This window comes from Falco rusticolus, chromosome 3 (genome assembly GCF_015220075.1).
Source record: "Falco rusticolus isolate bFalRus1 chromosome 3, bFalRus1.pri, whole genome shotgun sequence".
In the NCBI taxonomy this organism is placed as follows: domain Eukaryota; kingdom Metazoa; phylum Chordata; class Aves; order Falconiformes; family Falconidae; genus Falco; species Falco rusticolus.
In genome coordinates, this window is record NC_051189.1 from 115,352,508 (window position 1) to 115,377,515 (window position 25,008).

Consider the following 25,008-nt stretch of genomic DNA (forward strand, 5'->3'; position numbering starts at 1 on the left):
AAGACCTGAACTTGACTTGGTGGATGTTAGGCCGTCGGGCTGGATCTGATAAGGCCCAGCTCTCAAAAGAGCTGGAGAAGGGTTTCTTCCCAGCTCCTCTCCTATCTCCTCGGCATGCCTGCACACCTCCAGTGCCCCCGAGCTCTGCTCTCGATTCCGCCAGGATAAGGCATTTGCCACCTTGGGAAGGTCCTTTCATGGCAGGTGCAAAGAGCTGGGGGTGTTGCACGGCTGTCTGGCTGCGGCAGGTAAAGAGCAAGGAGAATCCAAGGTCTGAACCCAGCACGGGTGTAAAACCGAAGCAGCTCCAGCTTCTCTGGAGTCCCTCCAGCTTTGTGCGGGTGTAACTGAGACTGGAATCCGGCCCAGAGAGAGTGAAGCTGTTTGGCGATGATTAATATAGTAAAATGCAAAAGTTATGTATCAAGTGTATTTCATGCGCCTCTTGCCTCGGGACAATTAGCATAAATTTAATAATTATTGCCCTGTGCCAGCAGCTGCTACCTAAGGAGCTGGGAGTGCTTTACAAATGCTTATTAGTTGCTACCCTGCCTGGGGGAGGTAGGTGAATAGTCTCCCCGTTTTATGGGTAGGAAAAGAGGAACAGAAAGCAGCAGTGAGATGGCCAAGGTGTGGTACCAGGGCGGGCTGCTCCCATCCCTCCTCCTGTGCCTTCTCCAGCCCTGACTGGCCTTGACCCTGTTGGGTGGGCAGAGCTGGGGAGGGGACTGGAGTAGGACGAGCGTTTCTTCTTCGTGCATTGAGCAAATGCTGTAGAAAATACTTAAAATTCAGTGTTTCTTTTGCCTCTGTCAGGAGATGGGGTTTCTCCTGCCTCGCACCTGTCTCCCCTCCTTGTTCAGAGTGAGTGAGGGCTGGTGCAGGCTGGTCGCTTGGGCACGGCACGGGGCATCCTGACGCTGGCCCCCACGTCCCGCTCCGTGATCGGATACTGACTTGCCAGATGATCTGGGGCCTCCTGCACTGGGTCAGTCTGTGTCCCTTCTTTGGCAGGCTTCATCTGTCTAAACCGCGAGGTCTTCCCACGTGTGTGTGCCGTGCAAAGCCCCGCAGGGAGCCGAGCTCTGCTGGCGCCACCACGCATTACCCCCGTGCGAATAATAGCAAACCACAAATACAGAGGCTGCGCTGACTTTGTGTGTAACCAGGGTGCTCTAGCCAAAGGGTAACTGATTAGATATCAGACTCTCTTATCGTGTTCCAGGGCACAGACAAAAGCTAGAAGACCAAGCCAAACCCTTCACCGACCGCTACGGGGAGCTGGAACGGCTGCGCCAGTCCATGAGAGTCACCCCAACAACACCCAACCCCCGTGGATCCCTCAGCACCCCAAGCCACTTCGGGTCCCAGGCTCAAACTCCAATACAAGGTAACTGGCTGGGTGTCCCAGCCTGGCGTCGCACCCTGAACCCTTGTGCTCCCCACACAGCTGGGCTGGGGCTGGAGCCGTCCCAGCAGAGCGAGCTCCCCCCCGGGGCGTGTGTTAGGGCTGGAGTCCAGCTCTCCCCTGGGTGAAGAGCCCTGCCTGGGGGACAAGCCAGCGAGAGGTTTGCTTGGGTTTCTTGACCCTGGAAGCCTTTTTGCTCCTACTAAATCATCAGATGGCTGCTGAATCGTAAACCCAGGCCATTTCGCTTTGTGCACCATGAGATACAGGGTCTTAGGAAAAACCGAGCCGTTTCAGCAGGAACGCGAGGGAGATCAGAGCAACATACTTTGAATCCAGTAGCTTCTTTGACATGAAGGCACCCGCGTAGACGGTTAAGCATCAACTAGAAAGGGTGTATTATACTTTACATGCTAATACAAATGGTTTCTTATCTTGTTGCATTGTGTTTATGCCAAGTCTGGTGATCCATCACCCAACTGCAGCATAATTCCCCACACGTATGCACACCTGCATGGGCGCACGCGTGCGCACACACACACACACACAGAGGCTTTGCTCTTCCTGTATTTGCTATTGGCATAGCTGAGCCCTCGGGCATTCCCTGGGAATCTGCATTGTAGCTTGTTGCCAGGAAAGAGGTAGGAATTGCCACCGGAGCTACCCAAGAGAGGTCAGTCACCTGAATTCCAGCCCCACACTAAGCATTGCGTTTGAAAATACCCAGTGCCGTGCACTTGCTTCCTACGCTTCTTAGCCCAGCCAGATGCCACAAGGATATAGTCGGAGACCATTCTCCTGTCCATGCGTGCGAGGTGCTCCCTTTCCATGCATTTGTAATCTCAGTGGTGTTTTTCTTTGAAAATCAGCAGAATTACTAACGAGGATTTAGGGGTTAGTATTTAGAGCTGTTTGCTTTTTGAGTTTTGGTGAGAAGTGGCCCTTCTTGGAAGGCTGCGTATGAAAAGGTTGAAAAGCTTTTGGGTTGCATTTTCAGAAGTGCTGTAGATGTTTGAAAACCTCAGTGTCATTGGCAAAGAGGGTGTCTCAGGTGCAAAAACATGTTTGAAAACGTTACCTGAACTGTAAAAGCTGCCCCACTCCTCCCAACCCCAAATTACAGTGAAAATTTAATTTATTTCTCATTGAAATGCAAATCTGCATGCTTGGAATTTTCATTGATATTAGCACAGTTTATGAGAAGAACCCGGGCATTTTGTGTAGGATTATCATTTGATTTTTGTTTAAAAGAATCAAGAGGGAGAGAAAGAGTTTTATAGGCTCACCCCATTGGCTGCATAATAAAGAAAGAGATTCTTGGGAGAAGAAAAAAAGATGCGTATTTTAAATTAGCTCAGTCCCCTGTAGTGCCAGAAACCCAAAGAGCGGCTGTTTGGAGCAAAGAATCAGGTGATGACACAAATTCAACAAGAAAAAAAATGAAACTGGCCACAATCTGCTGTCCGTGCCAAATTCCCAAATGTCAAGTGACAGCAGGAGTGGAGACACACAAAATTAGCCATCTAAAATCATTCCTGCGGAGTAAATCCAAAGTACCAGGAATGCTGCAAAAGGCAGTTCATGCACGCTCTGCTCTTGGCTTCCTTGTTCCCAAGTCGGAGGCACTGTCTTAAAATTACTGTGGGTTCTTACCAGCGTAACTGGGAGCAGAATCAGCTCAGTAATTTTAATCTCAGCCCTGTCCTTTTGACACAACGCTGACTATAACCAATCATAATCATAATAATGATAATAATTTTTAAAAATATATTCTTTCTCTCACACACACATGGCTTATTCACAAAGATCATAATTTTTACCCAAGCAAGTGGAGCCTGGCCTGTGCCAAGAATAACACAGGAGTTAACAGGCCTGTAATTCTCACGACTTGGCACGTTCTTAGGTAACACACACAAGACGATTAGCAAAAAGCATAACGAGATATCGGTTAGGAGGGACGAACGGGGTAGGCTGGAGTTCATCCGGTCCCCGCTATCCTTTACCTAGGTGCTTCCCAAATGTTTTTAGCATCCTTGCATCCCTGTGCAGGGATTAAAAGGGGGCCAGTCATAGGCAGAGAGGCAAGTTTTCCCTCCACGGTCACCTACGCCCCGCATCCCTCCGCTCGTGTGCTGGAGGTGGTTGGCCTCCCAGTTCTGCTGACTGAGCAGTTTGCATAAACGCTTCCTAATCCACTTCTGGCAAAACAAGGCTGGGGAGCTGAGACACTCAGAAACAGCCTCGGCCACTGAGGGGGGGATTCAGGCACCTCAGATTCCTGAATGCAGCACGTGGAGCTGGGGCTTTGAAGCAGACAGGCACGTAGGAGACAGCATTTATCTTTGGGAGGAATTGCGGTCCTCTGGAGATGTGTTTGCTCTGGCCCAGTCCAACCTTTCCTCCTCGGAGCAAAGGCTGTGGCCACAGTGGAGATCACAGCAAGGACGCTGGTGTAAATGGGAGAAGAATCTGGCCCTCAGCCATTTGCAGAAGACTTTCAGTAAAGCAGCCCCTCGAGGTTATAAATAGCCCCTGTGTAAAACGATCATCCTGAGGTTAAATGGTCTCAAACCAAAAACCTCCCGGTAAGAGAAAACCGATCGTTTCTGAAGGGCATGCCAGGAAACATGGGAGAAGAGCATGCTCAGCACCGTGGCTGAGCGGGTCAGATCCTGCTCTCGCCCTGGTTTCCCACTGCCCAGTGTCAGTGCATTTCAGTGGCTTCGGTCTTGCCTTACCCCATGCAGACGGGCAGAGAATCAATCCCTTCCCTTGGCTGTCCACAAATGGATGGGCATTTGCAATCCTCCACACCCCCCATTTCCTTCCTATTTACACCTCTTTGCGGGGAAAACAGGGTAATTCTGGGTTCACCTCAGTGTAGCGGTGGTGAGAATCTGGCCTGGTAGCCAGGCAGGTAGGACAGGCAGACCCTCGTCTCGCCTCCGCCAGCACTGCTTCCCTGGCTTCAGCAGAACCGAGCTGTTTGCTGCCATTGAGGATTTGGCCCAATACTTCTCCAGCGAGGTCTGGAAAATCTGAGGTTTTGAAATCCCGGCTCTCCCGTCTCCACAGCGAGACACCAAGCTGTCATTAGGATGGCTTGAAATGGTTCCTTATTACGGGGCACGCGAAGCCAGAGCCTTGCGTGCTTGCTTCAAGTTTTGTCTCCTAGCTTAAAAAAATCAAGTAGCTCTCAAAAGTGAAGCAAGATGTTAAAGGAACTTGCCTCTGCCCGCCTTTGGCTGCTTCTCGGGGCCCCCTTACTCTGGGAAAATGGGATGGTGACAGACACACATCTTCCTGGGGAGAACCAGGATGGTCCTAGCAACCCCCAATTCTCCACGCGACCCTTTGCCCTTGCCCATGTTTCAGCAGCGATTCATGCTGAACCATTTTATTCCCGTTGCAACAGAGAAGGGGACCCCCCACGCAGCCGGCTCCTGCATTCTAGCTTTGTGGTGGAAACATCTTCAACCACTCAAAAGCAATTGTGTGCATTGTCCAGCAACATGTAGGGGCCTTGTGTGCACGAGGACAGTTGCAAAGTGATTTTAAATTTGATCTACTCAGTAACAGAGCAAGTTGTTTTGATTAATGCACTTAACATCCCCTTGCACACTCTTCATATTGCTCCAGCGAAACCGAATTCCCTTGACTTCACAGGGAGAACAGTAAATGCTGGATCCTTTTGCAAACTCCATCCTGCCTCTCCTGCCCTTAGTGTCTGCTAAATGGTCTGGGAGACGTTGTCTTTGCTGGTGAAGAGCTTTCAGATCTCCTGATCTGGAAACTGCTCAGCTTTAACCAGCTTGATTTCCAGTCCACTACTTAAAGCCAGTGCAGCATTTTTAATGTAGGCCAGTCATCAGCAGAATGCTTCACCATACGCATTTAAAGCAAAATATCACTCTCTTTTTCTTTTTAAATATACATTTTTAAAGTATTACATTACTTTTAAGAAGCCTCTTGGCATAAGCAGTGAGTGCCCTATTGTTTCCGAAATGCAACGTGGCTGCTCTGAGGTTAAGTCCTGAATTATGGGCCCAGCAAATACACTGAATTGCTGCTTCCTAATCCCTGTCCAGATCGACTTATGGTTTCTTTAAAATATCCGTTTCTTAATGGATAAAAACATTCTACCATGGGCAGAGACTAAATTGTTTCCAAAGGAAGCTAGGCAAGCATTAGTGGGAAGAAAACATATTGTGGGATTCAGCTTCAGCCTCAAAGGAAGGAACACGCTTGAGATGGGTTTCCTGCCTGCTCTCCGGCTCCGCAGGCTGCTGTGCCTATCTTTAAACTGCTTTTCTGCTCCTCTCAATTACATTTGCCCGCTGCACACTGGATGTCCCTTAAATGAATTTGGCTTGTAACCATCAAAGAGGAACCGCAGGCCAGTGCTGGATGGGAGCATCCCCCAAGCCAGAGTCCAAGCACCCACGACCGCTGCTTTTGCCACTGACGTGCAGCCACCTCCGTCTCCCAGCCACAGCTCGGGGGGCCGAAGCGCTGCAGTTCCGACGAAACAGCAGACGAGCGAAATTGCAGACGAGCTTGCAACAAGCCCGGCTGAATTTGCCTGAGGCTCCAGGGATGCCATCCTGCCTTTGACTTGGGATTATCAAATGTGCTGGGATTCGCTCTGCCAGATCCAGAGTGCCGCTGGGGAGCCTCCAGCCCGGGGTCCCGCTGCAGGAGGGCACTGCTGGCATTGCCAGGCTGCTGGGCTGCGGCAGAGCGGGGCTGGAGCCTCTGCTCTCACCCCATCGGCCGCCCCTGTCAGCCTGCCACTCCGCAGTGGGTTTCCCATGGCAGACTTGGCCTGGTCCAAACCTGCTCGGCAGGCAAGGTGGTCTAGCTGCAGGCTGGGTTGTAAATTCAGCAACTTCCTTTTATGTAGTCAGGGCTTGTTAATTTTTTTAAATACCCTTTGAATACAGGTAAAGAGCAAAGTGCAGGCAGGCCAGAGGGAGTGCCTGCAATCAAGGGAGCGTTTCCCGTTCAGCCCACCCACCTGCTCCAATTAGCACCGTTAGCTTATTCATTAGCTTTGTGGGATGGATCGGTGGGGATTGAGCCTGATGCGGTACCAGCCGGGCAGAGGAGGGCTCTGGGGATGGTGCGGGGAAGAGAGAGGCTGTCACGGGAGAGGAAGCTGGGAGAGCCTGGCTTGTTTAGTCTAGCAAAAGGCAGGCTGGGGGTGAAGCTGATTGCTCTGTGTAAATACATCCAGGGGGTAAACATCAGGGAGGGAGAGGAGCTAATGTAAGCTATGAAGGACAGTGCTGGCACAGGAGATGGGGCTGAACTGGCCCTGAATGAATCCAGACTGGATGTTGGAAGCAGGGTCCTGCCCAGAAGGGCAGGATGGATCCAACAAATGGCTAGGAGCATCCCAATGGACCTGGAAGAGTTTGCAGGGGAGGGTGAGATGCGGTGCATGATTCACTGAGCTGGGAATATCTGGGAATTTCCCTGCCTGTATAGACAGGGAGGCTGTTGCCCAGCGTATCTGATTGAAGGTGCTGGGAGAGGACCCCGGCGAGTGGAGTTGAGATTTGTGATGCTCAGTGGGGCAGGTCTGCGGGCTGAGTGTGTGTCTGCACGGCAGCACATGGTATTTGAAGAGTATTAGAAAACTGAGCAGCAAACGTGCTCAGCAATCTTGAGGTGGTGCCTAGCGATGCTGTGATAAGCGACGTGTGTGTGTGTGTGTGTGTGTGTGTGTGTGTGTGTGTGTTGTTGTGTTTTGATTTGGTTTTAGTTTTTTTAAAAAAAAAAAAACTGCAGAGGAAGTACTTGCACCCAGTTTGTGAGCTGGTTATATCAGATACAGAACAATTGCACCATGGGCGTGTAACAACGGATGCTGTTCACACCCTCATTTTTTTTCAACACCTCCCCTCCTCCCCCAAAATAAATTTTGCTCTATTTTTTGTGGGGTGGGAGGAAGGGGCTGTTTTCTTTTTTAGTTGGCTCTGACTTGGAAAGGAACAAACTTGTTAACATGTGTGACAGAGGCGTGAGAGCGTGCCTGCATGCGTGGGTGGGGTGGAGAGCAGTGCTTACTCTAGAGATGAGCCGGGTCTTCAGAGATCAAATGAATCTCGTGCACCTTCCCGTACAGAGCAGATTCTCTCCATCTTTGGCCACCTGCCTCACCGTGCTCCCAGATGGAGCCATTATGACCAGGGGAAGGAAGCAGAGAGGAAGAGAGGTCAGAAAAATGCTGAAAGACAACTTGGAGGTCCAAGCATCACAGAAACTAGTAGAGAAAAAATAGCCATAGGTATATACACAGCGAGAATTTCTGTCCCTGCTCTGCCTCGCACATGCATGCGTATTATATACATAAGCATAAAGTATCATTAGTGTTTACATTGTCATCAATCATCGTGGCATAAGACAGGAAAGGAGGGTTTTTTCCCCCCAGGCTAGATTTTTCATGACAATTTTGCAAGACACGTATATGCATATAAATAAAATGGTAATATATGGCCAGGCTGAAGATATTTATGTATTCTGTACACTTGGAGAGTGCCACATTATCAGGTTCCCTTTAAATTTCCTTTATTCTCTTTGCGTGTACCACACACTGTGAGTATTTGTGCATGTTGTGTAATGTACACACATGCTTGGGTTTTGACTTAATAAGCCATTGCATGTTCCCCATGTCTCTAAAACAGGGACCAGAGAGCAATATCATGGGTGCTGTGGAATTGTTCAGGTTCCATACATCACTGCACAGCCCCAGATGATCTGATGATCTTTTCCTCCTGCTGTATGTTGAGCCCCAGTGATGTGCTCTGCACACAAGCCCTGGGTGAGCTTGTTGTTCAGTTGTCCCTCAAAGCTCTTTCTGTGCTGCAGCACTGAAGACGTCCTGATGTCGCTTTTGCTGCCCTTGCCTCTCTCCAGGCAGAGCAGATATTTTCCTGGGTTAGGAGGCAGTGGAAGCCCCCACTGCTTTGCTGGGATGGATGCACATCAGTGCTCTTAGTCCCTAAAACCTCTTGCAGGGTCCATTGCCGTGGCTTCACAAAGGCTTCCAGTGAGCAGATCCACCCAGTCCTGGCCCAGCAAGGGCGCAGGGACCAGTTTCACTCCATCCATGGTCTTAAGGGAGGTGGCTGAACACACCCAGAGAAACCTCTGTGGTCGGCAGCCTCGCAAACCAGCCTCCCCACCTCCATGCTCACGACCAGCCCTCGCCACCCTGCCTGGCTCTGCCGCAAACCAGCCGAGGTTTAGCTCCCATCCATCGCCGCGCAGGCGCTCAGAGGCGGCTCTTTGCATTTATCTCCTTGCCGTCCACCCAAGAAAAGACCCATATTGTCTCCAAGGCAAAAAGAAAGCTGCTGTGTCACTTGAGCACGGTTGTTTTATCTGGAAAGGGGCTGAGCGGCTTTGAAAGCCTGTTTCTATCCAGCTCCACATGCGGGGGGGGGGGGGGCTTGGGGGTCCTCAAAAGGTGCAAATTGCAGCTGCACAATTAAATAACGGGGTGTGTCCCGGCCTCCGCGGTCCCCTGGGCAGCACAGCCCTAACGAGGAGACAGTGGCATTACTAATCAGGGCTTTGACCTTTACATGGCTTTTATTTAATACACATTCCACACTTCCCCAAACTCCCATCCAAAACATTGACATTTCCGCTGATAGATTGGGTCAGATTTTGGAGTAGTTGGGGGACTCAATTCACTCTTACAATGGTTAAATTCTTACAGCTAAATGGGCTTATTCAGTTAGTGCAGCAGCTGGTGTGATTTCGAGAAGAAAATAAACATTTCCTTCAAATATTTTGATTGGCAACTGGACAACTGAAATACTCAAGCTCAGATTGCCAGGGTCCAAAAAAGCAAATGGGGGCTGTACGGCAAGTAAGCGAGGCAAACCGTAGTAAATCCTCAGAGGCAGTACCACCACGCAGATGTGTGTGTGAGATGCGCTGGGGAAGGGGACAGAGAGGTGATTTTTAAAGCCCGTTGCCAGTTGTGATTTCGATGGGAGTGTGGGGCCCGAGGGCACTGCTTCACCCGCTCCTATTTCCTCGGTGTTTGCTTAGCACGTTTCTTGCTCCAGGTTGCTGTTTGATGGCTGGCTGAGCGTGATGGAGGGTCGCTTTGCTGCGGAGTTAGGTGCTTATGGAGGGTATTGATAGCGATGGTTTATTTGGACCTTGCTGGAGCTGTTTCAGCAGAGATCTCCTTGGACGCAGGGCAGGAGGGCTGATGGCCCTGGCTGGGGCGGCAGACATGAGGCTCTGACCTGTGGGGATCCATCAGGTGGAGGGGCAGCCCTGAGGCGAGGGAGCTGAGACGGAGGGGCAGCTGTGAGGTGAGGGAGATGGGATGGAGCAGAAACGCTGAGGCAAGGGCGAAGATGGAAGGGCAGCCGTGAGGCGAGGGCGCTGAGGTGGTGGAGCAGCCCTGAAGCAAAGGGGCCAAGATGGAGGGGCACCCTGAGGTGAGGGGGCCAAGATGGAAGGGCAGCCCTGAGGTGAGGCAGCTGGTATGGAGGAACAGCTGTGAGGTGAAGGAGACAGGATGGACCGCCCTGAGGCAGGGGCTGCGATAGACGGGCGGCCCTGAGGTGCAGGAGCCGGGGCGGAGGGGCGGCCCCGCAGTGCTGGGCTGAGGCGCAGGACGCTCCCCGCGGCGCGGGCGCTGGGCTGGTGCCGGTCCCCGCCTGGCGGCTCCCCACGCCGAGCGCGGGCGGCAGCGAGGCCGGCGCGGCCGCGGCTCCCTCTAGCGGCCGCCTCCCGCCGCGGGCCCGGGCGCTGCTGGCGGCGGGACAGGCCCCGGCCCCGGCCTGGGCCCTGCGGGGAGCCGGGGCCCCTCCGCGCCCCGCCGGCCTTGGGCAACGTGGCGGCGCGTAACCTGCGGGCCCCGACGGGAGCCGCGCTCCGGCCGGCAGCTCGGTGCCTGTGGCCGGTCGGCCAGGGCGGCTCTGGCCCCGGGGGTGGCGGCGGGCAGCGGGCAGGGACGGCCTGCCCCTCCCCGGGCTGCTGAGGGCCCCGAGGAGCCACGGGCCGACATTACACGGCGGGGCTGCCCGCACAGCCCGGGGAGGCCGAACCCCCTGAGATAACACAGAGGCAAAGCACACATGTGGTTTTGGGGCTGTCTGGGGCTTTGGTTTAGCCACAGACCGGTGGGGGAAAGCTGGAGCTTTATTCCGGCCCAGACTTTAAGCCCAGGGCCCAGGGAAGATGAAAGCGAGTTGGTGCCAGTCGCTGGGATGCCCCATGCGCTCCGGCACAGCCAGGGATCGGCTTTGGAAGGGATTTGCTTTCCAAGGGATCCATCCGCACCCCCACACTCTCCGATTTACAGGAGCCCAGCCCTGCAGAGAGATGTGGCCTGGCACCGGGAGAGCTTGCCCGCTGCCCGCACAGCCGGAGCGTCTCTGGACCCACCAGCATCGCTCTGCTTTGCTCGCCACGCACGCAGCCTGTAATTAACACTCTTACACACTTGTGTCTAAATTAGGAGCAGGGACCCACTGCCAAACGTTGCAAGTTCAAGCCAATAAAACGTGGCCACTAAAAAAAAAGAACTCCTTTGAGTGTGTTATAGAGGAAAAGGGAAGTGTGCCCTGAGCACTTACGTTTTATTTCGATTTGCATTTTATGGAATATTATTTATGGGCATGTGAAAGCTAATGAAGGAGCGCGGTCTGATCGCTGGAGATTGTCATCTGCTTTTGGGAAGGTAGTGAGCAGCGAGCTGTGTTTTCTGGGGGCTGGGAGGGAATTCAAGACTGCTTTCTCTCAGTGTATGGCAAAACAGTCCAGCTGCTGGGGCTGCAGTGGCAGGGCTGCGTGCGTGTAAGGAGGAGGCATTCAGAAAATAGCACTGTTCCTCTCCAGTCCAGGGTCAGCCAGGATTTTTGTCCCATGATCCTACCTTATGCTGTGATGCTGCTGGATTGCTAAAACTACAGGCTCTGGTCAAGCTGCTGCTTGCAGAGCTGGTCTCCAGACCTCAGCTCACAGCGCCTGTGATGCTGTGGTTTGGAGTTGTGGTGCTGCTTTTGCAGTAGCGTGGCTTTGGGATGGGGCAGAGCGTCCTGCTGGCAGGTTGCAGTGCGAAATCAGGTTGGCTTGGTCAGTTGTGAGCATTTTTCACAGCGCTGTGCTTTCTAGCCAACCCAAGCACGCTACCCCTTTGCACAGCATGCAACCGGGAAGGCCCTGTGGCCCGGCAGCCGCTTCCACGCTGGGCTCGGCTGCATCCAGCCCCGGGTGTGTGCAGAGCAGTGTGGTTCGTGACGGCTTTGAGCAGCTCCTCTCTTATCTCGCACCAAAGCCGCAGCCACGTTCACAAACCAGGTGCTCCCCCACCTTTCTCCTCCGTGGAGCCTGCGTGGGAAGGCAGGCGCTGCCGATTGCCCGCAAAATGGCTGGAGGGGAGGGAGGAGCCTCCCCTGCCCTTCTCCTTCCAGCGGCTGATGGCTGCAGGACTCACCTGGGATGAGAAAGAGGGTTCAGATCAAACCCCCTCCCTATCTGCTCCTCCAGAGCATGCCCTTGCCACTAGTTAGCTGGAAGGGATTAGCTCAAGTATTTTTTCCTGGGGAAACGCTGTAAGGCCTGGAACACCCGCCCTGAGATGTTAAAAAATGCTTCATCATAATAAATATATATAAAACACACATCCCTGTGCACGCATAGCAAATATACAATCAAATGAGTGTGTCCGTATATATATATATGTGCATATCTAAAAGCAACAAGCTTTTAGTTTTTATCTAAAAAGCCCCAAGTGTTTATCACACTCACCTCACACATTTTCTTGCTCTGAGTCGATTCAAAATCCAGCCGATGTGACAAAAAGAAGTCACTGAGGCCAGGTGGCATCCCACCACCAAAGCAGAAGGGTGCAATCCCCCTGCTCCTGACAAGGGAACAATAAAGGTCTTGGGAGTAAACGGAAAGGGTGAGGAGCCACCTCCAGCTGGCCAAGGCTTTGAGCTTGGTCCCCCAGCCAGGCACTTTGATCTAGAACTGTTGTTTCTAGAGACATCTATCTCATGAGGGGTGTTAAAAGGCTGAGAAAGGCGCAGTCACAGTGTTTCTAGCCGTGCCCTCCAGCATAACCAGCACCAGAGCTTGATGTGGGGCTGAGGTCTCAAGAACAGAGGTTTTGTATCTCTCCTTGGAGAGCAAAACTCATTCCTCTCCATCTCTGATGTGCCCAGGCCAGAGGTGTGCTGGGCTCTGTAAGGCAACGGCACCAGCCTCAGGACAGCTGAGAGAGCTATTGAAAAGCCCTGAGGTCCTCAAAGGATCTGCTGGTGTGGATTCTTATCTCTAACCTGGGCTTTCTGCAGGACGTTGGGGTTCGGCAGCGCCGGGCAGAGATCCCTCTGCAGTTACAAGCTGGCTGCAACCCCCTGTGGGTTTAGACACCACCCCCTCCCCCCCAAGAAAAGGCACTGGGGGGCTCCAGCATTCGAGGGAGCTGGGTAACATCCCCACCATGCTGACCCAAGCCTCCCTTCCCCCAGCAGAAGAAAGCCTGGATTTCTCACTCTCTTTATCCTCTTGGAAGGAGAAAAATACACAGAGAAATCAAGCAGAGGGATATTGTGGCTCCTAGCTTGGGAGTTTTCAGCCGTGTGTTTATCAGCTCCATCCCCTGATGGTATCAGCATGAGCAGGCCACCCACAAGAAGGCTTAGCAGGCTGGTCTGGACTCCAGCTTTTCCTCTCTGTCTCCGTGTGTGTGTATATACACCACCGACTATCCCAGGGACCGGCCGTCTGGGGCCTGCATCCATTTATTTACTACACAGCTGATGTAATGGCTAAACATTTTTTTTCTGTGTTTATGGGGTGTGTTTTTTTAATCTGCCAGAGATTAATAGACCCCTAGAGAAGTCAGCTTAGTCATGTCCCTTCTTGGATAGGAAACAACAAATTTTAGAACAGGAAATGGGACCAACTTAAACAAATGGGTTTAGGATTTTTGTATTTAAGTTCCCCAGCTCTCTTCCTTGGCAGATCAAGAGATGCTTTACCCTCTGACTTTAATTCTTTGGGCAGGGGATGGCCCAGGCTATGTGACAAACTCGCCAAGCCTCAAGGATAGAGCTCTAACCACCCACTTTCTTCCTCCACCCCACAGGCACGTCAGATCTGAGCCCCTTCTCTGACCCCCGGCAGTTCGATCGCTCCTTCCCGACGCTGCCAGCTCTCACCGAGACCAGGTTCTCCGACCCGCGGATGCATTACCCCGGTGCCATGTCCGCTGCCTTCCCTTACACCGCGACACCCTCCGCCACGGGCATCGGGGGCATCAGCATGACCAGCATGCCCACCACGACGCGCTTCCACCACACTTACCTGCCACCCCCTTACCCCGGCTCCACGCAAAACCAAAGTGGACCCTTCCAGGCCAACCCCTCTCCCTACCATTTGTACTATGGCACGTCTTCGGGCTCCTACCAATTCTCCATGGTGGCGGGTGGCGAGCGCTCGCCCACCCGGATGCTCTCTTCTTGTACAAGTGCCTCAGCGGGGAACAACTTAATGAATCCCAACCTGGGCAATCAGAACGACGGGGTGGATGCAGACGGGAGCCACAGTAACTCGCCGACGACCATGACGACTACTGGGAGAATGGATGAGTCGGTCTGGAGACCCTACTAGGAGGAACTCAAAGGGGCACCAGTATCTTTAACTTAATCAGCCACTGTTACGTTACTCCTTTTCGTAGTGAATAAAGCAAAATGATGCCTAGGGAAAAGGTAAACCAAAGTCTCCCAAACCAAAGCAAACCAGGATCTTCTGCATGCAAGCGTGGGCAAACATCAAGCGAAGACGGACCAGGACCTACGTTACATTTCAAGATGAACATCCACGAGGCTTGAATTTGTCGCTTGATGTGGTTCCTTTTGTACATTTTTAAGTATGTGGATTGTACATAGGGAAAAACAAAAGGACGAGTGGAATCAGATGTTTGTTTCTTACAGAACACTTCTCAGTCATCTCACTCCTCTTCCTCACACAAAGCATTCAAACGTTACAAAAACCTCACCCTTCTTCTGCAAAATGTTTCAGAGAAGAGAAAAGACCAGGGAGTTGTCCAAGCCACCTCTCTGTCAATGCAGGAAGGCTGAACTTAGAAAAAAAAGGAAAAAAAAAAAAAAGAAAAAAAACCCCATTGTCTCGTCTCCTTCCCTCCCCACCAGTGTAGGGTCCCTGACCACCAAAGAGCTCCGGGACGACGCCAGAGCCACATGCGGCACGTGAGAGTCTGGTTTACAGCACAACCGCGGGGACTCGGGCACGCGCGGGGGCTGCGTGCTCCTCGTGGCTCAGCCGGCATCAGCCATGTGAACAAGAGCTGTGATGTGATTATTGTTATTTGTTGTTGACGACAGAGGTTGTATTCTTCATTTTTGTCATTGTCGTCATTTTTAAAACAGTAACGTGGTTGATCCTGTGCCTGACAGATCCCCCTTTCCTGTATGTTTACATATGAGATGTACTTTTTATGAGACGTGTTTTGTTTTGTTTTGTTTGCTCTTTTGTCCTGACCTCACCATTCAATTCTTTGCTCCTCTTAGCAAATCTCAGTGATGGTGGCTGAAGTGAAGGCGGCGTTCAGGACAATCCAAGATGCACTTCCAAGCGCGTTAGCTGCAAAAGGGACTCGGGAGCCTTTGGCATGACCCTGCCACCGCTCTCTGGTTCTTCCATTCATCCTCTCTGAGTGGCAACACACGCAGCTGGTGGCAAAGCATCATATTTCTGATTCTTTCCCATGTTTTCGCCCAGAGTGGATTGACACGATGACTTTTTTTTTTTTTTTACTAAGAAACGACTTACACTTGTCAGTTCATACTGAAAGCTCTAACTGAGATTTGGAGAAAGGAGCAATTTCTACTCAGTCCCTTGGTGGTGGGAATATGGTGAAGCAATGTTATCTAGCCTTTTCTGGCCCCTCACCCCCTTTCCTTTCCCCTAAGTGACCCAGAGCATGGGTATCTTGCTGTAGATGACTAAGCTGAAGAAGGGGCACTCAAGGTCCTGCCAACCCATCGGTAGCCAGTTGCATCATGTGGCATTTGGAGGAACCGGGTCTCCCAGGCACCACACGCCCTCATAGCTGATACCAAAGAGATTGCAACCTGAGCGGGACCGTGCCGGGAGCTCGCAGGCAGCAGGAGAGGCGCAGGGGCTCCCCCGAGGCTGGGTTAGCCGCCTGGCTCTGACACACGCTGCAGGGTTACGTCGCCTCCCGCAAGCCGGCTGTGCTTTCTGCTGGCGTGGGAATTCGGGCTGGATTCGGGATTCCTTGTGCTGGCAGGGCTGAGGGTGCATGGGCAGGTCTGCGGGGAGCGTGTAACTGCAGTACTCACTGCCTTCTGGAGCCTGCCCTGCAGCAAGGGGATGCGGACGGTCCCCAGCCCCCAGTGCCACCAGTAACCAAACCTTTTTTCTTTTTCTCTTTTTTTTTTTTTTTTTTTTTTTTTTTTTTTTTTTTTATGAGCATAAGGAAATGGAACCCCCACAGCTGCTCTCCCGGCCCCTCTAAGTTACACCATCACAGCCGCGCCGCCTATCACCAAATCTCAGTTGGCAGCTTGTCAGCACTCGGTTGAGGTACAGAGCGTTGTAATTGCACTACCACGTCAAGACTGGAGCAAGACATCCTGGCTTTAGTTGGAAAGCTGCAATGACCACTCATGAGTTACATAAGCAACGAGAAGAACAACTCTTTTAAATAATAATAATAATAATAATAAATAAAAAAAAAAGCCCTACCCCAGCAAAACTGCAATCTTTACTTGCCTTAGCAACAGCGAGCACCTCTCTGGTGCTTGCCAGCTGTAGAAACTGGACCACGGCAGCCTGTGTTTTGATGCATTTACGTTTATCATCCAATCGCGCCACTGATTGAAAGCACAAAGAAGACAAGGCATTCGTAGTACTAGGTTAATTTAAGACTGTTTGTAGTGAATTTTAAAAAAATAATAATAAAAAGAATGGCAACGATGTTATTTTTATGACATATTGTCATGTGAAGGTGTAAATATATGCACCTCTATTGTATGCAAATGGTCACGAGACAGGCCAACGTTTTTTGCTTTGCACTATAATTTGCTTTTTTTAAAAAATGCACAATCGCTTGTACAGTAAAACCCCTTTGTCTGGCTCACAGAATATTTAACTATAAAATCTAATTTTTGGTCTTATTTGTTATAATAATATAATTCTTAAATGTGTTGAAGGATCCGATTCTTAATAATGCTTCTAATACTTGTATGTGCAGGGTAAAATAACAACAAACAACCAAGGAGGTGAGAACAAAGATCTTTGTAGATAAAGAAGGCTAAAGTTGTTGATTTTTTAATGGTGTCTGATGATGGACATTAAAAAAAAATGCTAGTGATACCAAATAATGTGGTTATTTGTGTAATATACCAGCCCTACTTGAAGGTAATGCCCTATATTTAATATGTAGCCCATCTTTTTAACCTGTAGCACTTGTCACTGGGGAGGGGGGAGGCGGGGAGGGAGGGAGAGGAAGAGGAGGGTCTGCTCCTGTTGAAGTCATTGGAAGAAGCTCTCACTGGAGGGGTCTCTGCTGCGCTGGCTTCAGTGAGAACAGAGTTGGGCTCCCTGGTGAGCGGCTGGAAGTCGTGTTGGTACGAAGCCACAGCAAAGTGGTCAGTTCTGCTTTTCTCTTATCGGTGTCGATGTTCTTATCCAATGTACGTGATTATATCGTCAGGCCTCCGTGTAATCATTTTAATGACTTTCCATGTGGAATAATAAACATACGGTTACAAGTCTGTCTGGTGCCTCCCGCCTGCTCACTTCTCGCCGGGGGGGGGAGCAGGTCTGTGCCCTGGTACATGAGAAGATTCATCACGCTGCTCCTTCACCAGGGGCTCATCCCGGTGCCTTCACCCCGTGTGTGGGGGAGCTCACAGCTGCTCTCGCCCACAGTTTGGCCTGAGCAGGCATTGCGGGGGTGTCTGGGGAGGACGGCAGGCAGTGGGATGCAGGGAGACGATGGAGACGCACAACCCAGGCTCTGAGAAAACCTCTTTAGGCTTCTCCAAGGGTGGCAGGGTGAGTCTGAGCCACAAACGCTGCTCTGGGCTAGACCTGGCAAGGTGATCCCTGCATCCCCAGCCAAGCATCCGACACCCCGACCGCCTCCTGTCATCGCTGCGCTGCTTCCCGAGACACAAAAGCTCTGAGACAAATATTAAACAGGACCCAAATTCCCAGCTGGTGCGAGCCCAAACCCCTTAGCACTCACCACTCGCCTCCAGAACCCAAATGACAGCTGAAAAGCAGAAAATAAAATAAAAATAAATTAAAAAAAAAATAGCCCAGCCTACAATAGCGCCTGATGCCAGTGCACTGTAGGCTGGGGGCTCCCAAGGAGCCAAGGCACTCAACGCAGGCGTTATTCATGAGCCTGAAAAAGGCAGCAGCCGCAGCGTGCCGAGCTGATGCCAGCGCCTTGCCCATGGAGCAGGGCAGGCACGCTGGAGCTGATGCTTCTCCTCTTCTTTGCAGCATCTCCGTAAGTGCAGGAAAGAGGGAAAAAAAAAAAGAAAAAAAAAAGGAAAAGCCCAGACAAAACCACAATAAATGCTAATTCCCCAGCCCTGGCCAACGGAAATATGTTTCAAGTCAAACCCTAGACATACCCGCCTTTTCTTCACAGCTCCTGGGAGAGGAAACACCCCCGAGGTGTAGCTTTTATTTACAGGAACTTTCCATTCCAAACTGATCCGCGCTTTACCCATGGCCTGCAATGAAAAGAGAGGAGGAGAAGGAAAGGGAAAAGAAAAAAAAGACAAATAAAACGGGATTTGTTTTACCGACAGGCACTGGGTTGCCCATGGAAAAAGGGCTTTTGAGGGGTGCAGCCCCTCTGCAAAGTGGGTTTGGGTGATGCTGGTCGGGGCAGTGAGGCTGGGGGTGGGGCAGGCGCTGCCAGTCAAGGCGATGCTGGACCAAGCCAGTGCCGGGGGGGACCACGACAGCGGCTAAAATGTAACTGGGAGGCCCAGGTAGCTCAGCGAGCCGATGGTGTTAAATGTACCCAACACCTGAGGGCCAGATGGGCGTTATTTTTATTTATATGGGCGTTATTTTTATTTATATGGGCGTTATTTTTATATGGGCACCTACCAAGCACGGGATGCGGGGGATGCTGGGGTTGCATCTTGCTGATACACAATTTTTGCACCAGTTTAATGAATTTAAATGGGAAAGCCAGAGCCCAGCGTGGGATGTGGGGTGCATCAGCCCCTCCCAAAGGCCCTTTGGGACCTGAGAGCAGCCACAGATGCCGGCCCTGGGTGCCAGACAGCAGAGCCAAGTACCCAAGGGCTCCCGCTGGTCCAGGGGACCATTGTAAAACAGGGCTGAAGGCAGTGGTGTGGGGCACTCAGAGCAGAAATGTTTGGGGATTCTTTCGCAAATGAAAACTGAAAGGGAAAAAAAACAAACCATCACTGGAGCTTGGATGACTTTTTTTTTTCAGATATTAAATTGAGTGGAGTTTGGGCTAAAAAAGCTCCTAGGAAAAATGAAGAATATTTCCTTTGAGAACAGAGCTAACAAAAGTCTCAGCAAAAATCTTATTACATTCTCTTTCCAGACCAAACTCTAAATCCCAGCCTCTGTTTTAACGACTGTGCTGTGTCCAAACTGCCTGTCTTAGTAAATAAACTTTTAATTTGCAAAAAGTTTCTAAGCTACATGGGACATAGGGGAAGGAGCCTGCCTTGCTGTCGCAGGGTCTCACCTTGCCCTTTCCGTCATCGAGCCCTTAATGAACCTTGCACAAATGAGCCACCAGCATCATTAAGGCTATGTTCCTATGAAACAGTGGGGCCAAATGGCTCTGTGAGGTGCTCAGCACCCTTCCCGCACAACCCAGGACCCCTTGAACCTGCAAACAACCCCCGGTGGACACCCATCACCTGGATCAGCATGAAACAGAACCACCGGCTCCCAGTTTGGCACCCTCGCCTGGGCACCCACGGGGGGGTTAATCCTGCCGCAGGGCTGTCCTGCTGGAAAGGATGGGTGGTTTGTTGGGTTTGGGCTTTTTTTTTTGTTGTTGTTTGTTTGAATACTGCCTATTTAGAAGCTAAATGGAGGAAAACATGGAAAATTCATTAGGGTGTCTGGGAAAGTGTTAGGTTACATGTCATTCACATCTACTTACTCAGCGGGACCTCGCGCCTTGGGGGAGATATGTATTTATATATATATTTTATTTATAGGAGTTTTTTGGTGGGTTTCTCTCCATTCAATTCCCAGACAGGTACTAAAGTGACCCCTTTTGCTTCTCAATCTTCAGGTTTCCCCCCGCCAAAGCAGAGCTGCCCCTTTTGACTTGGCCTGGCTGGGCACTGTCCCCATCCCAGCGCTCCGGTGCCAGCCCTGCTGATCAGCATCTCTGCGAGGTGGCCGCTGCCGTTCCCACCCGCATGGAAAAGGTGGGAGCAGTTAAACCCAGGCCCGTAAAGGGCAAACACGCAGCCACGCCAGGACCTGCTGGCAGCGAGCCCCGGCTGGCTGCTGCTTCGGTGCTGGCTGGCAAGAGGCTTGGCGAGGATGGGAGCTGGGAGAAGAGCAGGCAGGGTGGAGGGCTGGGTCCATGCCCAAACTATAAAACCCGAAAAAAACAATCCTTCATTCCTGATCGCTCAGAATTTCTCAAGTTTGGTGCAATACAAAAACAACCCAATAAAAACATCGGTCTGGGGTTTTTTCACTGGGGTCACAAGAGCTGTTTTGTTCGGCTGCAGCCAGGATGTTTCGTTTTTCAGATCTGCTATAGCTCCTCTTTCTTCCCAGCTTCGGCCAGTCCCGGTGCCACCATCCAGCCCTGAACCACAGCTTGTTCAGCTAAAGTCAACCCCAAATCTTTCCATGTATTACAGAGGAGACTCTCCAATTCCAAAAAAAAAAAAGGGGGGGTGGGGGGGGGGGTGAAGAAAATAAAAAAAAGGCAGGCTGTGTTTTCCCATAAATAGGACTCCAACAACAAACCCTCGCTGCTCGGCTCGTGCCAGGACGCCTGTGTTCCCCGGTGCCTGCTTGCTTCTAGCCCATACGCAGGGAACAAGGCTGGGGCATGGCTGTAGGTAAGAGCTGGCCCCATGGCACGGCACGGCACGGCTTCAGACACTGGGTTGTGGGGAGGAAGGGGCAGCTGAGGCCAGGGCTGCAAGGGGAGCTGGGGCTCCGAGGGATAATCCCCATCCCGGGGTGCACCGTGGCTCTCCTGGCTGGGGAACGGTCCAGTTGGGAGAGTTAGGTGTTCATTTGTGGTGGGGCTGGGGCACCTCTGCCATGCCATGGTACCCGCCTTGGAAATGGCTCCCTAAAGCCGGTTTGGGATGGAGGTTGTGCTTGGGGCTAAAACGGGCAAAAAAGCTGGTGGGAATTCAGCACCCAAATACTTCTGCACAGGTCAGGAGTCTTCCCAGTGCCAGAGTTCAACCCTGTTCCCTGGATCCCCATCAGCCTCCTTGAATCCCTCCCGTCCTGCAGGGATGTCACCGGGCACAGCATCCTGACGGCACCCGCACGCCAGTGCTGGCTGCACCACGGGGCAGCAGCTGCACCCAGAGCAGCAAACATCTCAACCCCCCGCCAAGCACTTGACGTGCCATTCTGCACGAGGCTTAATAACCTACACTATTTTTTATTTAAGCCATGCAAGCAAAGTTGCGTGTATAACTGTTAATTCCCTGACAGCAGCAGGCTGAGATGCAGGGAAGGTGTTGTCTTGTGCAGAGGTTGGGCTGGGCTGGGAGATCAGAAGAGTTTAAATTAAAATAGGTTCATGCCCGGTGAGTCTTTATTCTTGGCTTAACCCACAGAGGCTAAAAACGATGGTAGCGACACGGTGCTGGGATCCCGGCTCGCTCCACCGAGCACCTCCCGCCGCCGTCAGACACCGGGCAATGAAAGCACCTCGACTTCAAAGGGCCAGGGCAGAGGAGGATGGAGAGTGAGGACTCATTAACCTTGGAATTGCGTTAGATTGGGGCGATAGCGGGCTTTAATTAGGTCAGCCGAGGCAGGCAGGGGAGCCGAGGCTGCATCCCGGCGGGAGCACGTGTGTGTGCGCGGTGCCGTTTCGGCGCACCCCCCCCCCAGGTGAGCACCCCTGGGCGTGCACCTGCCTGCGTGGGCAGCGTGCACACGCGTGACCAGGCATGTCGGCGTGGCGGGGGGACGCGTGCCCGGCGGCACCCAGCGGCACCCACCCCCTCCCACCAGCCCCACTCAGGCATCTCCAGCCGGCCGGACCCCCGCGGGGATGTGCTGCTGTCCTGGGGATGCTGTGGTCCTGCAGAGCAGGATCTGGCCTTGGGAGCGGGTCGGGAGCATCAACCCCCGCTACTCCAGCCCCTGCGGGGTCAGTCCTGCCGGTGCTTCGATGGGTGCTGCTTTTAAACATTTATAACATGCCCCAGGCTCCTGGCAAGCAGCACCAGTCACCTCCGGCCTGACACCTCACTCCAAGGAGCACGGGGCTGGGAATCCCACCGATCTCTCAGGTGGGCAACCAAACCAACGCTGGGATGGCACCAGGGAGAGCAAAGCGGTCATGGGGAGAGCAGCGAAAGCACCGGGGTGCTGCCCTGAACTCCTGCCCGTGGCATGGGGCTGCCTGCATCCCCCCTCCCCGCAGCGACGCAGGAGTGACAATAAACCACCAGTGACATTTTGGGGCTGGATTACCCAAATTCTGGCTCTGCCCACATGGTGATGCCGGGCAGGTGGGTGGCCAAGGACCAGGTCAGGCTCTCCATCACTACACATTGGTGATTCCCCTCTGGTGATCCGGTGAACCCCTTCCCCAGCCCCCGCCTGGGCTCTGGCTGAGCTCCAGGAGGGATATTTCACACCGGTGCTACCAGGCAGCAGATTTCCTTTCCATTCTAGCAACTTGCAAAGCCCCTCGGGTCCCTGCAAACATATATAGCTAATTTTTTAAGATGGGGAGGAAAATAACCGTAGCAGACCTGGGTCTGGCTGCAGAGAGGGGACTTGGAGGTGCTGGTCCTGGGGCCGTCCCTGGGGTGGCTGCAGCCCCGTCCCCCTCCCTTGGCAGGTTTTGCTGTTTGTCTTTGCAGCCGGTGGGTTTATTACGACTGGGAACACCCAGGTTTTTTTTCACTGTCTGCCATGAAATCGATACAGTAATTTCATTTCTCAGTCATAAATGAAATGAGCTGTAAAGTAAAGTTGGGTGTTTAAGCCAGAGTGAAAGAATGGATTGTTCTAATGGGGGACGTTAACGAGGGGATTAAATGTTTCTGCGAAACCTGGGGGTCCCCAGGCTGGCCCTGCCTGCTGCCGGGTGCTTTTAGGGCTCCCCGTGCCCCCCCCCCCACGGCTGCGGAGCTGTGTGGTCCAGCGCCCGCGGCCCCCGGCCAAGCCACCAGCATCTCTGCCTGGGTGGGCAGCCATGCTGCGCCCGCTCGCCTCCCCCGCACCCCACCGAGGGCACAGAGCGGCGCCGGAGGGGTTTTGGGGTGCCTGTGGCCAAGGGGAGACCCAAGGGAAGGTGCTTGCTGAGGGATGGGGGTGTCGGGGCAGCTCTGCCGGCCCCTCTTCGCCAGCATCCTCAGCACGAGGAGGGCTCACTTCCAGTGGCGTTAGACTAAAAGCAAATGGGGAAAACCCACCCAAATCAAAAAGAAGGTGTTTCTTAACAGTAGCCTTTTGGCTGACCCAAAGCGACTGGGTTCCTACTTGGAATTTTTTTGGGGGGGACACAGAACCCCGCTACTTTCTGGGGAGGTTGCTGCTCCCAGGGCTGGCCAGTTCACAGCATGTGGGATGTTTTCCCCAGGTTTGGAAGGCGGGCGCTGCCTGGCCGTTCTCACTGCGGCAGGATTCGCCCAGCTCCACACCATTAAACAGTAAACCCAAAATTTGGTCTTTGTTTTCCTGCCCGTAGCCCGGCAGCCTGACCTTGGGAGCCCTCCTCTCCCAGCAAGCAACCGAGACCCTCATCTCCCCTCCTGCCCCTGCCCCATCATTTATTTTCCAGTGAAAAATAACCCAGCCCTGATCCTGGGCAAGAGAGAGCACTCTGACAAGTCCAAAAGTACGAAGGCCATATTATCTTTAAACCATTTTAAAAAGAAGAAAAAAAAAAATACCACAGAGAAAGCCCTATTGGGTCAGGAGAAAATCCAGCCAAGTTCCCCAAGTCTGCCCCCCGCTTCAGTTGTATTCCCCTGGAAATCCTTGCAAAGAAAAACACAGAGCATGAAAAAAAATTTGGTTTTCATTAAAAACCTTGAATGTGAGGGGTTCTGTAGCTTTCAATGGGGCTTTGATTCCTATAGATGATGGAATGTTTTCAGAACATTTAAAAAATGTTCTCCACCTTTCTATCTTATATCGGCAGAAAACTGCGCTGGCGTTTCCCCCCGCCCGGGCGATAGAAGTGGTGAGCATTGAGTGCAGATGCAAACCCTTGCCTTTATTTACCTTGAGGTTTCATTTTAGAAATATGATGATATTTTCTTGTGGCTTTGGAATCAGAGGAGATAATCCACGGGGAGTGGGGGGTAGGGAAGAGAAATGTGTGGAAAACGCTGCAGGAATTTTCTTAAAGGGGGATTTTTTTATTTTTTTTATCTTTTTTCATTGAGAGAAAGCAGGGTCACTCAGCACTTGCAGGCACCCACGTACCTCCCCGAGCACCATCGTTAGGGAGCACAGAGGCATTTCCAACCCTCTAAGTCATCGCTGGCTTCGTGGAGATCATTGTCTTTGCCGAAAGAGATTATTTTATTGCTGCGTTACATCACTGCTCCTGGACGCACCAGCTGGTGGCTTTTCTAAACTCCCCTTTACGTGGCATCAGCCTTTTGTTTTAATTCTTTTGCACTGACTGTAAAGTCGGTTTCTGGCCTTTGCATTTTGGAAGGTGAGGTTTAACGGGCTGGAGGCAGCTGTAGGGAGATGCCCCCTCCCATCGCAGCGATGCCCACGAAGCCCTGTGATGCCGCGCTCCCACCCCGGTGCTGGGCTGGGACGGCCACGTGTCCCCTCTGGAGCCAGGGCTTGTCCCCGCTGAGTGCAGCCCCATTGTGCCCCGCATCCCCGGGGCCTGGCTGCCCACATTGTTCTCTGCAAAGAGCTTTTTTCCAGCGGTTCAGCCAGCCGGGTCCTCGGGGGCCATGCCGCGGTGCTGGCTGCGGCCAAGCTGGGCCACGTCACGGCATCCTTGCTGGGAGCTGGCGCCGCCGTCCCCGTGCAAACCCCAGCCAAGCTGGCATTTCAGGTGGCTTCGTGCTTTCTCTTGCAGGAAAGAAACCCCCAAAGCTTCCACTCACCTTAGCATCCCGGTGCCACGTTAGGGCACGCGGCAGCAGGGAGGTGCGAGCCCAGCCCTAGGTGGCTTGTGCCGAAACGCGGCGCCCCGGCACGGGCTGGTTCAACTGGTCGGGCTGGCTGAGCAGCGCCCGCTGCACCCAGACACACCGCGTTCACCCCTATCGCTGCTTCTTCCCCCCTCCTCATCCCCTTATGTCAGCTCACCTGCTGGTGTGCATTAAAGCCTCGTCTCAATT

General features: G+C 52.5%; 1 protein-coding gene across 1 annotated transcript in view; it reads left to right on the forward strand.

Moving 5' to 3' along the window:
- The window catches only part of RUNX3 (RUNX family transcription factor 3), a 39,418-nt gene extending 23,598 nt beyond the window's left edge, over positions 1 to 15,820 (forward strand). Inside the window, exons 4-5 of the mRNA XM_037380522.1 lie at positions 1,226 to 1,390; positions 13,542 to 15,820. Coding sequence (XP_037236419.1) covers positions 1,226 to 1,390; positions 13,542 to 14,065 — 689 coding nt within the window. The 3' untranslated portion in view covers positions 14,066 to 15,820. The remainder of the gene's footprint in view (positions 1 to 1,225; positions 1,391 to 13,541) is intronic.
- Positions 15,821 to 25,008: the final 9,188 nt, after the last annotated feature.